Below are 14,482 nucleotides of genomic sequence, written 5' to 3' on the forward strand. Positions count from 1 at the left end.
ACCTAGTACCTAATTGTTTTTTTTTTCAATCCTTGTTAAAATTTACAGGGAGGATGAACTTGCGAAATAGCTAACTGCTATTTCTATATATTATATAATATATCTACACACATACAACACTACAGTAAAATGAAAAGGCAACTACATAAATATATGATGGCATAGATCTGATGATACAGGCACCATAATCATGCAGTTCTTTTTTGTTAGTAAATTGATTGTAACACATTCGTATTTTAGATTTTATATTCATAGTGATTGGGAGGGAATTTTTAAATTTATAGTGCAGTGATTATAATAATAATAAAACAAAATATAAAAAAAAGAATACAGTTAAATAAAAAACAAAGCTAACAAGCAGCACATTTTTTTGAAAATATGTTCAATTTTTTTTTTATATGACTAGTCAATAAATTAATGAAATGAATTCATTGTTAATTAATTAGACGCATTAGTATAATGGTGCTTCAGGAAAAAGGTATTCTGATGGTTATTTTTTGCATTCTTTTTCATTGAAAAATTGCTGTTTGGTCAGTGTGTTTACTGTTTTATAGTTATTTAAAATACAAAATGTACTGGAAACAAATAGTATGTACCAGAGACAATACAAATGTTTTTGTATTTGAATATTGAATTATCATAGGTAAAAACCTATATGAGCATCAAAAAAAATTATTTGTTTTACTTCAGTACTGTTTCTAATCGAATATAGTAGTAGCAGATGTCTTTGCATATTTTGTATCTCTACATTATCTCTTTTTTTAATTATATTATCTGTCTAACATAATATGTCCATATAATATACATGTAGTTGTAATTTGTTGATGAAACATTGTTTGATATTGTAATTGCAATTTCAACCTTTTATCGCAGAGATTATCCTTTAGATAATGATAATAAGTACACATTTTATGTAAAGTCAAATACTTTAAACTGATAAATAGAAATAAAAATAACCCATGAACACTTGCAGTGGTCTTAAATTAATCTTATACCTAAGATTGGAATGAAGAAAGCACATCTTAGGTACAATAGCAAAATCAATGATTCTTCTAAATGTTAAACTGAAATTGAATTGTATACATGCATATTTTATTATTAAAGGTACGGAATTTTCGTTTCTACAAAATATATGTGAATTTATGCGAAAATTTATTTTTTGTGAATAGATGCGAAATATACCAATTTGTAAAAATAATTTATAATTTACTTTTCATCTGAAAAAAGTTTCAATAATTTTTCTCTGCACGTGAGATTAAATACAACAAAAAATGCCTGCTTTCATATTGGTAAGTTATTTTGCACATCTGTGGCTCAAATATCACCTTAAATCAAAATACATTTCTCGAAAGCTGCTCAAAAATTCCTTCCTGAACTTCAAAATACTTACTCTGAAGAGTACTTTCTCAAAATGAGCTCATTGATGAGTAAACTCACTTTCATCATCTTATGCTTTAATCAATAAACAGGAATGAAGATCCCAATGATTAGGACATATTGTGGGTAACTAAATGCTGCTTTCCAACCTTTTCTCAGTCAGCGTTACAGAGCATTTAGAGTCCAACTAATATAGAACACTTCTTTATTAAATGTAATGTCGTCATTAGGAACAGAAGAATGTTGAAATTACAACAATGTTACCTTTTAGTTGGCATTAAATATAAATTTGGAGTGTAAAAAAAGTAACTTTAATGTGAATTTTAGCAAAGTTTTTGTTTTTTTTTGCGAAATTTATTTATTTATGAAAATTCCGTACCTTTAATTATTATCTAATCAATTTGGAGTATTATACCTACAATTTATTTCTCAATTACGGCATACATAAATTGAAAAACTTTATTTATTTAGTAAATTAAATCCCTTATATGTTATAATACATGGCATACAATAATTTATTTTTAAGCAAGGCTTCGGATAAAATGATTAAACAACAATTTAACTCCATTTACAACAGGAATGTTCGAAAAAGCTTAGCTTTGCAAATAATTACTTTGATGCCTACATGACCTATAAATTATAAAGGAGTATTTTAAGAACATTTTACACTTTTAGTCAAGAAGATTATCAATTTCAATTAATGTTATTTTTTATGAGTGCACAAAATCAAAACATAATGGTTTTCAGCCATTTAATTGATAATAACAATATTAAAGATACTTGTATCAATATTCAAATTTGAACATGTTTTGTATGGTTAATGTTATAGCCATCAGTATTATTAGCACTTTGGAAACATACAAGTTACTTGCATTATCAACTATTCCATACTCGGGAACTAAAACAGTTTTATTCATCATCCAGTGAAATGCTTTCATATTTGTTTTTCTCTTTAGTTCAGCTCCTATAACTTCTCTTATCCGGATATTGTAGTCATTTAACCACCGTCTCTGTAGACATTAAGAAAGAGTATAAAACTTATGTAAGACAAAAATTTTAAAACGGGAAATACATGATTTTTTACAAAGGAGTCTGTTCTTCTGATAAAAAAAAAAATACAAATCAAGAAATTTTTTAGTCCAGTGAAACTCATTTTTTACATAAACATACGTTTTTTTATCATGAACTTTCTTTTAAATATTTATTTAATAAGTAATGGATATTATATTTATGGATCTTGATTTTTTTCCGTCTGTTGCACTTCATTGGGTGGCAGTGATTTCTGTATCGGAAAATCATTACTTTGTGTCAGATATTCATGTCATACATTCTTGTACAATAACATAATAACCAATTGAAGTTTTTAAAATTATTTTACTTGCTAACAACATTGTGTTTTGCTCATCACGGGCTATTTTAGAGTTGCACTATATCATTCTGTTGGTGACCTGGCAATTATGTCCTATCTTATTTTTTGGCGCTTTTCTTAACTGCAATGATTAAGTTATACACTACCCCATTGTACAAAATGAAAAAATATAATAATATTATTAAATTCCTAACAATACTGAACAGTAACAATTTGAATTCCAGTTTGTATTGCCAGGAGGGTAATTACAATTGGAAGATAAGAAATCCATACCTTACTGGTATGGTTGAAGATTAATTCTTCCAAGCGATCACGAACATACACTACCAACCCCTATCTTGAAGTTTTGAAATAAGTAATTGAATAACCCGCTAAGCCTTTATTGTAGATGCTTGTCAGCAGGTAGGAAAGAAAGGATATAGAAGGAAGTTATGAATAATACACCAGAACACCCAGTTTTTCCTTGCAACTGGCGGGAATCGAACCCGCGACGCCAGTTTCACAGTTGTCCATCTAACCAACTGCAACATGGCGCCTGCCTATGCATTCCTGTCCACCCTGCCAGAAATCGAACCTAGGACTTCAAAAATGGTAGGGGAATGCGTCAACCACTACACGATGCGGACTTATCACCCCTCAATTTATTTATTCATGACTTCTACCTGAGAGCAGCCATCGAGTCGAAAACACTCATCCAGGGTTCTGGTTTTATTTCACACACAGAACTGTATTCTTCATCTGCCTGGACACAGAGAACTATATTGTTTGGTTAACATATTTAATAGTAACAAAAATATATATGATTTGGCATTTGTAGGTAGCTGGCAATTATTATGGTGTGTATCCATTGGATATGATATATATTTTTTTTAATGTGCAAAATTTCAAAACAATTGTGTAACTTATTTACTTATTTTTTATTTTATTTATTTACTATTTTGAAAAACCCGATAGAGTTATGTAATTTTATTTTAATTTTATTTTTGCACCACAACAGGCCAGGAGGCCCAATTACAGTGGTGAATTACATCACAGAACACCCAGGCTTGAGAAAAATCACATTCTAATTTTTGTGTTCTCACCGGCAATCGAACCCGGAACCTTCCGTGCGTGAGTCAAGCGTCTTGACCACTACACTACGGAGGCCGCCAATAATAAATATTACAAGTCCTAGGCCATGTTATGTCTTGTCTGGTTGGTGTACCTACTGCTATCATCAGCGAAAATGCAGTTTTTTGACAAAAATCACAAAATGAGTTTAATGTGAGGTAAAGCTGTCCAAAAAAAAAAATATATAATATTCACATCATGGTTACCTGGTATTGGCTGAGCATATTGAGATCTATCAGTTTTGGTTCGTAAGGCACGAGAGTGATGTCCGTAAATTTAAGATAAGTATTCCCATCATTGTGGTTACCGCCAGTAAACTCTTCAACTTCTAAAATATTTTCTAGTCGCACGCCAAATTTACCCTCCTCATAAAAACCAGGCTCTAAAAAGACATTAGTTATTGAAAATTGATTGTTTTAAAGTTGACTTGTTTTCTTATCAATTTAATTCAATTGTTTGGTCTTACCATTTGAGAAAAAATAGCCAGGTTTGAAGGTTGTCTTTTGTCTTTGCCCATAAGCAATTTGAATAGGAGCTGTAAATAAAAAAATGTGTGCTTATTTTTATCTTATGTGTCTTGTTAAAGTGACCCGATGATTCGTGTTACAGTGGGCTGAATGCTCGCACAATTTTTAAAAATTCAGTGACCTGAATGTGTTGAGAACACTACAAATTTACCAAAAATTCAATATTAAAATTTCATCAAAAGCTTTAGTGATAATAAGTTCAACATAACAATAGAGACATTTAAGAGATGGAAATAAGGAAGTGGCATTTACATGGATTTTGAAATGTCATTGTTTGGTTTAAGTGGTTACTTTACACACTGTGTAACATTCACCACTCTGCCTTCGTTTGAACATCAATATTTTTTTAATTCTTTCATCTGTTGATTTTTATGAAGTTAAAATTGTATGTAACAGCGTGTGATGGCACAGAAAGAGTTATTTAACAATGAATTTTATTCTGATTACAAACATTATAGTGATATGCATCACTATTAGTGAAGCATAATATTAACCTTCGTGGGCTTGTAGAAAAGATCCTATTCCATGTCCTGTGCTGTGCATATAATCTTTACGTTCTTTCCAAAGTTCTTTTCTCGCTATAATATCGATATCGTTAATTTTCAAATCTGCCGGGAAAACCATCATTGATAAATCTATGGATGCAATTAGAACATGAGTATATGCTTTTCGCTGTTGATATGTTGGCTTTCCGTAGTGGAGAGTTCTTGATATGTCTGTAGTGCCATCTTAAAAAAAAAAAACAATTTATACATTAGAAAGTCGTTTCTATAATCATCAATTTTATACTTTAATTGGCTTTCTCAAACTGTATAACTATGAAATGTCAAATTTATTTTCAACATGAGATAGTTTACTGTAAGAGGTGAAGGTATGTCGATTGGAAACAACAACATAGCTACAGTATCTACATATCCACCTATCCTGGCATTCTAATTTTAAATAAATATTTTTTATTTTTTTTAACTCACTTTTAATCAGCTCTCCTGAAAAGACAGTTTTTTAATGCACAATATTTCTTCATCGCTGCCATCAATATTATAAAACGTCTAATATTCAATTTGAAACATACTTGTGTAAAACTAGTGAGATCAGTCCACACCAAAGCATGGAATTTTATAGTTAATCAAATTAGAATACATTGGTTGATCAATATTTGGCCAATTCTTTACTGGCGATCTTGTGGTAATCCACTAGAAAACTGAATATTTTCTTACCATCATATTGGCCGCCAGAGTCCAAAACAAAAGTTGAATCTTTTAATATAAGACTAGAAGTCTCATTTGTCGGTTGGTAATGTGGCAGGGCTCCATGGGGCCCATAACCAGCTATAGTTGCAAAGGACAGTCCTTTGTTATTTTCCTGGGATTTTCTTGTTATATCTAGTACTTTCACCACCTTCATTTCATCCCAGCCCTCGTCAATTTGTAGCTAAAACATAATAATCAGTCAGGTAAAATGATTTTTGATGAGCCAAGATATATTACCTACTCTTTTTTTGTTCTAATTCTTCATACTATTACATATCTCAATACTATAATTCATAAATAAAATAACAGTTTCTGTTGCTGTTGTTTAAATGTTCCATAAGATCATGGGTCGGCAACCTTATGTTCTAAGAGGGCCAAATATTTTACATGGGGATTAATGCGGACCGCACTTGGGCCCTACGTTATAACAGTATGCCCGCAATAAAAATAAAACGCTTATTATATTTTTTTTTTACATTTAACGGAGTTAATAAACCGAGAACAGAGTTTGTTTTTTCGGTAATTCAGAATTGAAAAAGTTTTCTCTCAAATATATTTACTGCCAAACATACTTATTATTTGCTCGGCAAACCTTTTTAACTCCTTGTAGTTTTTAAAAGGCAAACTACCATAAACATCCACCAAGTATACCCAATCGATATCCACTGCGAAGAGGTTTTTGAAAATCTCCATTTTACATGAGATCTTTTTGGATTCACCAAACCAATTTTCTAACTCAGTTTAAAGTTGTAATAATGCATTGCAAATTTTAGTATTTTACTAAACGTAATTCACCCCAGCTTCTTATACTGCTTTTTACGATCCGGAAAATGATCAAGTTTTCTATCATCGATAGGTATGCAACTCTGTTGTGTATGATATCGTTCGTCACATGCATTGCGGTGAAAACCTTGCGGGCCGCATCAAGACTGCTAGTATCCTTTTTCTGTCTATTCCATTTTCGACTTGCATCAAGTCTAATTGCGTTTTTCAACTCCAAAATTATCTCTCAAAAACTGTTATTTGTGTTTTTAATTTTGAATATAAATAAATGTTAACTATTAAATTAAGTTTGCAATTTTTTATAGTTTTTCACAAAGTTTTCACTCTTCATATATGTGAATGCAAAAGACAATCCCATAAAACTTTCTTCAGTTTCGCATATTCAATTAAAAATTTTAAAATCTAGTTTGGCAAAAATGTAATGTTTATGTTAAATAATAAAATAAAATTAACTTAAATCATGACTTACTCTTTCTTCCAAGTAAGATAGAACATCACACATGGCTGCGCCATCCCTAATATGTGCTCTTCTCATACCAGCTATTTCAGTGGGGTTTTTCTTGGCCTTCATGTTGATTATTGGGGACTGTTTATACACCCTTTTCTCCTCTGGCACAGATGTATATATTGCTTCACTAACTCCGGGAGAAAACGAATAGAACGAGGGAAGTAAAACTGCATTCCACGCTTGAGAAAGTGTGCGGAGATCACTCCAGATGCTGTCGTAGGCATGCAATCTTAAAATATAAAGAAACTTTAAAAAAAAACAATTTAATACTATTACCTAACTCCATTCTTGCAATTACTGGATATGGTGAAATTGGTACTACACGTTTATTTTTACTGAGCCTCTCGCCTATTATTTTGCCTTACTTATCATAAATAATTTTAAGGACTTTGCTATCTGCAACTGGTTTACAAATGCAGTGCTCTATGCACCATTAGGAAATTAATATAATTATGTTACAGTAATGCGACATGGTGCCGAGAAAAAAATATTTTTATAATACATGTTTTCATAAATAAATGTTTTTTTAAATCTTCATATAAAAAAAATAATATAATTTTCCATTTTCTAAGGAAAATTATTGATTTCTTAATGTGACACTACATTCATATTATGTTGCATATTATAATAATGTATAAGAATGGTCGTATGTCTTTTATGCAATAAATATTCTTGTGGGTCATTTTGCTTGTGGGTCAATTACTTTGTCAAGAAACGCATACAATACTTTTTATACTTCTTATTTTCAATTACTAAAGAACAAATGTTTTAAATTTGTTTATCAGTGAAACAAATGGCAAACGATGGTCAAAGATTAAAAAATAAAATATATTTTAATTTGCGTACATGGACTTACTTTGTACAATTTGGATTGAAACAAACGTCAGCTCGAAGACTTAGCTTGGCTTCGATGGAAACTTTGGTTGGTTCAACATATAGATGTAGTTGTTCATGAGTTAAGATCAAATATGCCTTGGCAACCGGACTGTAAGGCAGATCCTTTCCTCGCACATTCAGCAGCCAAGCCAATTCATCCAGTGCGGTGACAACCATCGCGTCCACTTCATGATCTCGCAGTTCTTTCCTCAGCTCAGCTACTTTGACTTGCCAAATTTTTCCTGCATTAAGATATATAATTTCATTCGTAAATACAATCCCATATTGAGAATAAGAATAATAATTATATATAAATTAACATAGGCAAACGCACTATACTTATTTAGTATAAATTTGTGCAGTTTGTTGATCGTTTTAAAAGTAAACAGTTCAATTTAGTTAGGAAATATTGGTTATTTAATTTAAATCTTCGTAAATTAAGGGTATAGTCCTCCAGATTATTGGTACTGTGAGCACCCTTTATATAATAATGCATCTTCTTGTTCTTTGTTGAGCAAAAGAAAATGTTGTTTTATTATATTTGTTTGAAGTTGGAAAGATTTGCATACAAACCCATTATTTCGCAAATATTTTAAGTGTTTTTTTTACATATTTACCTGCAAATTCATTGTGGTGTTTGTATATCTGTACCCTAGATGGAAGAGGCCTCTCATCCTTCTCCCATAGAATATCCACTAAGTTGTTAGGAACCTGTACCAAGTAGATCCCCATTAGGCTTAGTACATTCTCCCACTGTTCCCACAAGTGATGGGGAATCAATCTTGGATCTGCTCCAACCCTCGCGCCTCTAGATAGTTCACCCTGCAATTTATCACAACAATAGAATTATTTGTGTTCATATGGCTTTATATAAATTTTGGTTTCTTTAATAACCCTAATCCAGAGTGCATGATTTGGGGATATTTATTTTCTGGCACGCGACTACACTTTTCTTCATGTATAGGCACACTGATGATACGTCAATTTAAACATGTGAAACCAAACATATAGTTGTCATTTCCATAGAATTAAGAATAGTCCAGAAGGAGCGCGTAGAATCATATTTTAATACATGGGACTGTGTCCAAAATCCCCCCACTTTCGCCGCGCGAATTCGTGAAGACGCCGCGTAATGTTGCCAGATGGGAAAAAATATAATCATAACACAAATGTAAGGTTAAAAAAAAAAAAAGCAATTTGTTAAATTCTCTCAAATTTTATTGTGCACGTGGAAACATTGATTGACACAACAGAGTAGATAAGTAAAGGGTCATTTAATAAGAGTAATTGAATTAATGAGCTTTGAACTTAAAATATAAAACAAATTTTATTTTACATAAAACGGATATTTTTATATCATGTTAAATAATATTTGATGTTTTAGAGATAATGTCGGTCAAATGTTCACCACGCCGTTGTTTAATCCGAGATCCAATTTTCATTAGTTCTCTCATTAAATGAGCAAAGTAGGGTAAAAAATTAATACCTTGGCAACACTAACGAAATGTCTATTTTGATTTCTTTGACAATCTGACAGATGGAAAAATAATTCAATTTTTGAGTAATGCATTTGCTACTTACACATGTATTTGCTAATTACACATGAAATTTGATCTCATCCTGTTTCTTAAAGATCCCAGCAGTATTTCTACACTTTAAAACGAATTGAAATTAGGAGCTCCGTACTGAGCGACGTCTACAAAGAAACTAATGGGTCAAAACGTAAAACTACTCTTTTAAGAGTAAAACTGTAAAACTACTATTTTAAGAGTAGTTTAGTCGCCTTCTGTTTGATCCGCGTATGCGGTTTCTGGACTATTCTCAATTCTATGGTCATTTCATATTTCAAACATCAGTGTGGCCATATGTGAAGCAAAGTGTAGTCGAATCCAAAAAATAAAAATACCCCAAATTCTTTTTTCTCTACCCCATTAGAGCATCCAGAACGACAGCCCAGAATGACTTCCTTTGTTTACATTGAAGTCAAAATCAGATAATTTTTCATGTAAAAAAAAAATCTGACTTTTGACATCTAACACACATCTAACACACATCATTGACTACTATCTTTACCTGTCTATTTTATAAAACACTGCTGAAAGAAAAACTAAATAAATGCAAAAAATAGACGGATATTGATGTTTTATTTGACCGTGGTTGATCGCGCTACTCGCCAGATGGACGATCGAATATTGCGTTTTGCTGGTTCGCGAGATGTGTTATCTTCACTTATGTACTTTACCACCGAACTCCAATACAAATGAATGCAATTACCTACCCTGTACTGGGCTTCATCCAACCTTGATATTCGAACTTCTCTGGTCGCGGCAGATTCTATCCGATCCTGTGGTTATATCGGTATTGTCGTTTTTTTTGCGACTTGTTATGTCGACAGTGGATTGGGATGACTTATTGATCGCTAAAATAAATTATAAACGATCGCGCTGGGAATATCAAATCACATGTGCATTCGTTGACAGTTCAGTTCTTATTGGGCCGGAGAGAAAAATATTGTATCCTACAGTAGGATAATTACAACATTTTCACTAGGGCTCGGTAGGTAGTAATAAATTAAAAACAGCAAACCTACATTGTGCGCAATACACAATAAAATAGTATATGTGGCGCAACCAGTGGTAATAAATTATGTGTGTTTGTTTGTATCTTTGTCCATCACAGGAATTTCTCCGAAACGGAAAGTCGTAGCGACATGAAATTTAGAACCAACGTTTAAATTACGATTTCCGTATCAACCATGCTATTATTGAGCCACTTTTTTTTCGTCCTTTCTCGGTATACGGCAAACATTTTTACAAGTCGTGGCGACTAGAAAAACGCGTAAAATGTCATTTTTACATCAACCGAGCTGTTTTTTCAACTTTCCTTCGGTAAAAACTCGAGTTTTTAGTGGTAAGTCGTAGCCACATAAAATTGAGAATTAACCATTTCAATATCAACCGTGATGTAATCGAGCCAATTTTTTCTCGAACTTCTTCGTTATAAAATTAAACCTTTTAACGGTTCCTAAGTCGTAGCGACGCAAACTTTGGACACGTCATTATAGTTTATGCAATTTCTAGGTCAACAGTGCTACGAGTATTGTTAAGCGAATTTTTAAAAGGCTTTTCTTGGTATAAAATCAATTTTTTTAACGGTAGCGACATGAAATTTAGAATCAACATTTTCAAATTCTATTTCTAGGTCAAATGAGCTATTTTCAATGCGAACATTTACCCGGCATTGTTGGTCATAGTGATATTTTCTTCAACACAACGGTAAACAAGCCTTCTTTGGTATGAAATCAAACTCAATAAAGGTACGAGTGTGTCGTAGTCTTAGAGTATATATAGTATATATTGAGATCTATATACTCTAAGGTCGTAGTCACGTAAATTTGAGCACAACCCTATTTATACAGGTGTTCATTAAACCCTGCCACATCCGAAACCACGATGATCAGTATGAGCAAGAAGACATAATGGCACATTAAAATAATTTTTTGGAACAAATTAAATTTTTTTAAAAAAATATCAAAAAAAGCTAATTGTTGGTTACTTCTGCAGGGGAGAAACGAGGAAGGGGAGGAGGGAATCCGATACTGCGACGCGCTCCCCTCACTTCTCCCCTGCAAAAGTAAGCAACCATTTGTTTTTATAAATATTTTATTTTTAAAAAAAATATTTGTTCTAATATATATTTTCTTTAAATATGCTAAAATGTCTTCTTGCCCATACTGATCATTGTGGTTTCGGATGTGACAGGGTTTAAAGAACACCCTGTATATCATGTTTGTACTTAAATTTTAAATAAATAGATTCAATTAAAATGTTTACCCCTATTCCAAAATATAATGATATATTAAGGTCAAAAAATATATAAATAACAGGACAATATTCTCATATGAATAATCAATGATCATTATAAATTTAACTCGTTCCGTGGAGAGCCGGTTTTTTAAAACCTTACACCGGGGTGTAAATTATATTTGTTTATCTTAATTACGAATCTTACATTAAGCCACTGTGGTAAAGAAGGATTGTTGGTTTCTTCATGCTTCATCAATAACCAATGACATGAGAGCTCTTTGTCAGCTTGAATATGATAGCGGCCGTCGGTCCATAGAGCCGCATTATTCATGGTTACTACTGCTACTCCGTCACTGCCACTGAAGCCAGTCAGATAAAGCAAGCGACGATCCCGATTACTCGGAGTTTCACTCTGAAATACAGTAAAAATCATGTAAAATGTTGAAAAAGTTTGTCGAAATAAAAATGAGCAGATTTTTTACATAAATCCTCTTAGTGTGTATTCAATTTTTCAGGGCCATGCCGCGTAACTTCAGAGGAACATTTTTTATAACGTAAAAAAAGGTACTTTTAAAAATATCCTCATACTTTTTTGGAAAACAGCTTTTTAAAATATTCTTCTCCTACAGTAAATAAAGCTAACCCACTTTAACAGTGAAGCCGGATTCTTTTTCTAAATAATTAATTCCTAACCATCAAACATTAAACCTGAATTCTACGTAACATAATAATATAATATGGGAACATTGTTAAAAATTACAAAGATAAAGTCCCTAAATATAATATACCAATTGAATTGCAATTATTGTCATTTAATCTGCATTGGAAAAACTAAAAGAAATTTTAATAGAAAAAAAAGAACACAACAAAATAGTGATATTTTTCTCAACTCGCAAACCATCTGAATTCATCAAAATAATAATAATTTCAATAAAGACGCTTGATTAAAAAAATTTCTTCGTGTTGAAAATGAAATATTTAAATTCGACATCTCGGAAATCTAAGAAATTAAAAAAGTGATTCATAAAAAGAAAAAATAACCAAATAAACGACGTTTCCTTTAGTCCACTCCTGTCTAGTTTTAAATATCGTATCCATCTCACTTTACAACTCCCATCTTTACAAGAGCAACATGACAAATAGATTTGATTTATTAGCTCCATATTTTTGATGTAATCGATAATATTTAGTAATCACCGTTAAAATAAAATAGGATGAGAGAAACCGGTCGGTAGAAAAAATAAAATTAAGTTGTTTAAAAGTTATTTTACATTAATTTTATTTAGTTTTTATTTTATTAAAATCATATTTGACCATCGAAGTAATACGCACAGGACGCGGAATGGGAAAGCGGCTGGGGAGGGGTTTGTGGAAGGTATGCTAGTCCAAAAAATTATGAATTGTCTCCATTTTCAAATCTTCAATTTTTTTTTCATTAAATAAACGAGTTTTCGAAAAAAAAAATTACGCACTGCAAATTTTTTATTATTTTAAGTTTCTCTGAAGTTTCACCGTGTTGCCCGGAAACATCATATGCATTTGGGCGGGTTGAAAACAGCGATTTGTCTATTATCGAATTCAAAAAGTGTTAAAAACTTGCGCATTGGGAAATATATTTGGAATAATCTTGCATTGCACCGGTTGTGGCGCCAAGGGCCTAAAGTTTGGAAAAAATGACAAAAAGCGCCGAATTTATGTTTTTCGCCATAATAAGTGGTATTTTTTTTTTTATAAAAGTATTTATTTTTAGTTGCCCGATAATAGAAAATATATATTTAAAGACATTATATGCAAAAGGCAATTTTTATTTTTTTTTTTTAATTGTGATTTTTGCCATTTACATTCAGCAGCTCTTCGCACATTTCACTTTCTTTCAATGAAATTACTAAGAACTCACCACGAGGACGTAGCTGCAATTTTAGTTCCGCCCGCACCATACCCAACCAACCAATGAGGATGTTCGGGGGCTCTTTTTATTCTTTATTATTTGTTAATTGACTACCAAACTAATCCAAAATTTAAAAAAATATATTTTGTATCGCATTATCAGCGCTACGACTTTTTTAAGTTTTGTGATTTTGAAATTACTCTGTCTTCACAGGCAGTTTGAATTTATTTTTTGTGACGTCTCAAATTTCGAATTTGAGACGTCACCGTCTCAAATTCTTTACGGTGAGTTGTCCTGATTGGTGGGTTGGCTTCCCGGTAACCGGAAATGTAACATAACTATGGATGTAAAATTACGTAGTTTACCAAAAGACGCGGTAAAAAACCGTAATTTACCGTAATTTAGGGTAATTTTCGGTAAAAAACTAATATGACGTACTAATTTTTATTTTTCGAAGATATAACAAATACGAGTAGCTCTGTTTTAGAACACGTTACATGACAGTGAAAACTAGGTTTAGATCCACCGAGTGGTGGTCGAGATTTATTATTTCGTTTTTTACCGAAAATTACTGTAATATACCGTATTTTACCAAAATCTGGTAAAGTCTGGTCGTTGAAAGAAGTTAATTTTTTATTTATTTCATACATTTTCGATAAACTTCGCCATACAAAATGCTCTTATTTTTACAGCGTGTGGAAAACATTTTTTATCTCCAATTTTCCGTTGCACTGAACTTCCTCATTGTCGCGAATTGATCCCGAGACTGTCCGTGGTAGGCAAACTTGTTAACTATTCTTACCTGATGCTCGTCATAAGTTGGTATAATATACGCATCCAGCTCTGCACCCAGTACGGAAGTCCGTCTCCTCATTTCCGCTCGAATCAGGCGAAGCCTTCCATCATCCGGGGGGACACCCAGGCTCTGGCACGAGGCCCGTGTCCCGGGAGTTCCCGGACTCGGCGTACTGCACAGAAGAGGAGATAT

The 14,482-nt window shown here is 32.2% G+C and overlaps 1 protein-coding gene across 1 annotated transcript; it reads right to left on the reverse strand.

The window, feature by feature from the left end:
* Window positions 1-1,151: 1,151 nt before the first annotated feature.
* LOC148275583 (xaa-Pro aminopeptidase 1) lies at window positions 1,152-14,482 on the reverse strand. The gene is made up of 10 exons (XM_088235496.1): window positions 14,297-14,482; window positions 11,812-12,018; window positions 8,418-8,622; window positions 7,781-8,042; window positions 6,886-7,153; window positions 5,601-5,814; window positions 4,878-5,111; window positions 4,323-4,391; window positions 4,063-4,238; window positions 1,152-2,387 (listed from the first exon to the last, which is right to left on the reverse strand). Exons 1-10 carry the CDS (start codon window positions 14,366-14,368, stop codon window positions 2,163-2,165), a joined length of 1,932 nt encoding a protein of 643 aa, XP_088091622.1. The 5' UTR covers window positions 14,369-14,482; the 3' UTR covers window positions 1,152-2,162.

The sequence above is a fragment of the Micrasema longulum genome, unplaced genomic scaffold (genome assembly GCF_059751315.1).
Source record: "Micrasema longulum isolate JH-2025_06_02 unplaced genomic scaffold, ASM5975131v1 h1tg001383l, whole genome shotgun sequence".
NCBI classification, from domain to species: Eukaryota; Metazoa; Arthropoda; class Insecta; order Trichoptera; family Brachycentridae; genus Micrasema; species Micrasema longulum.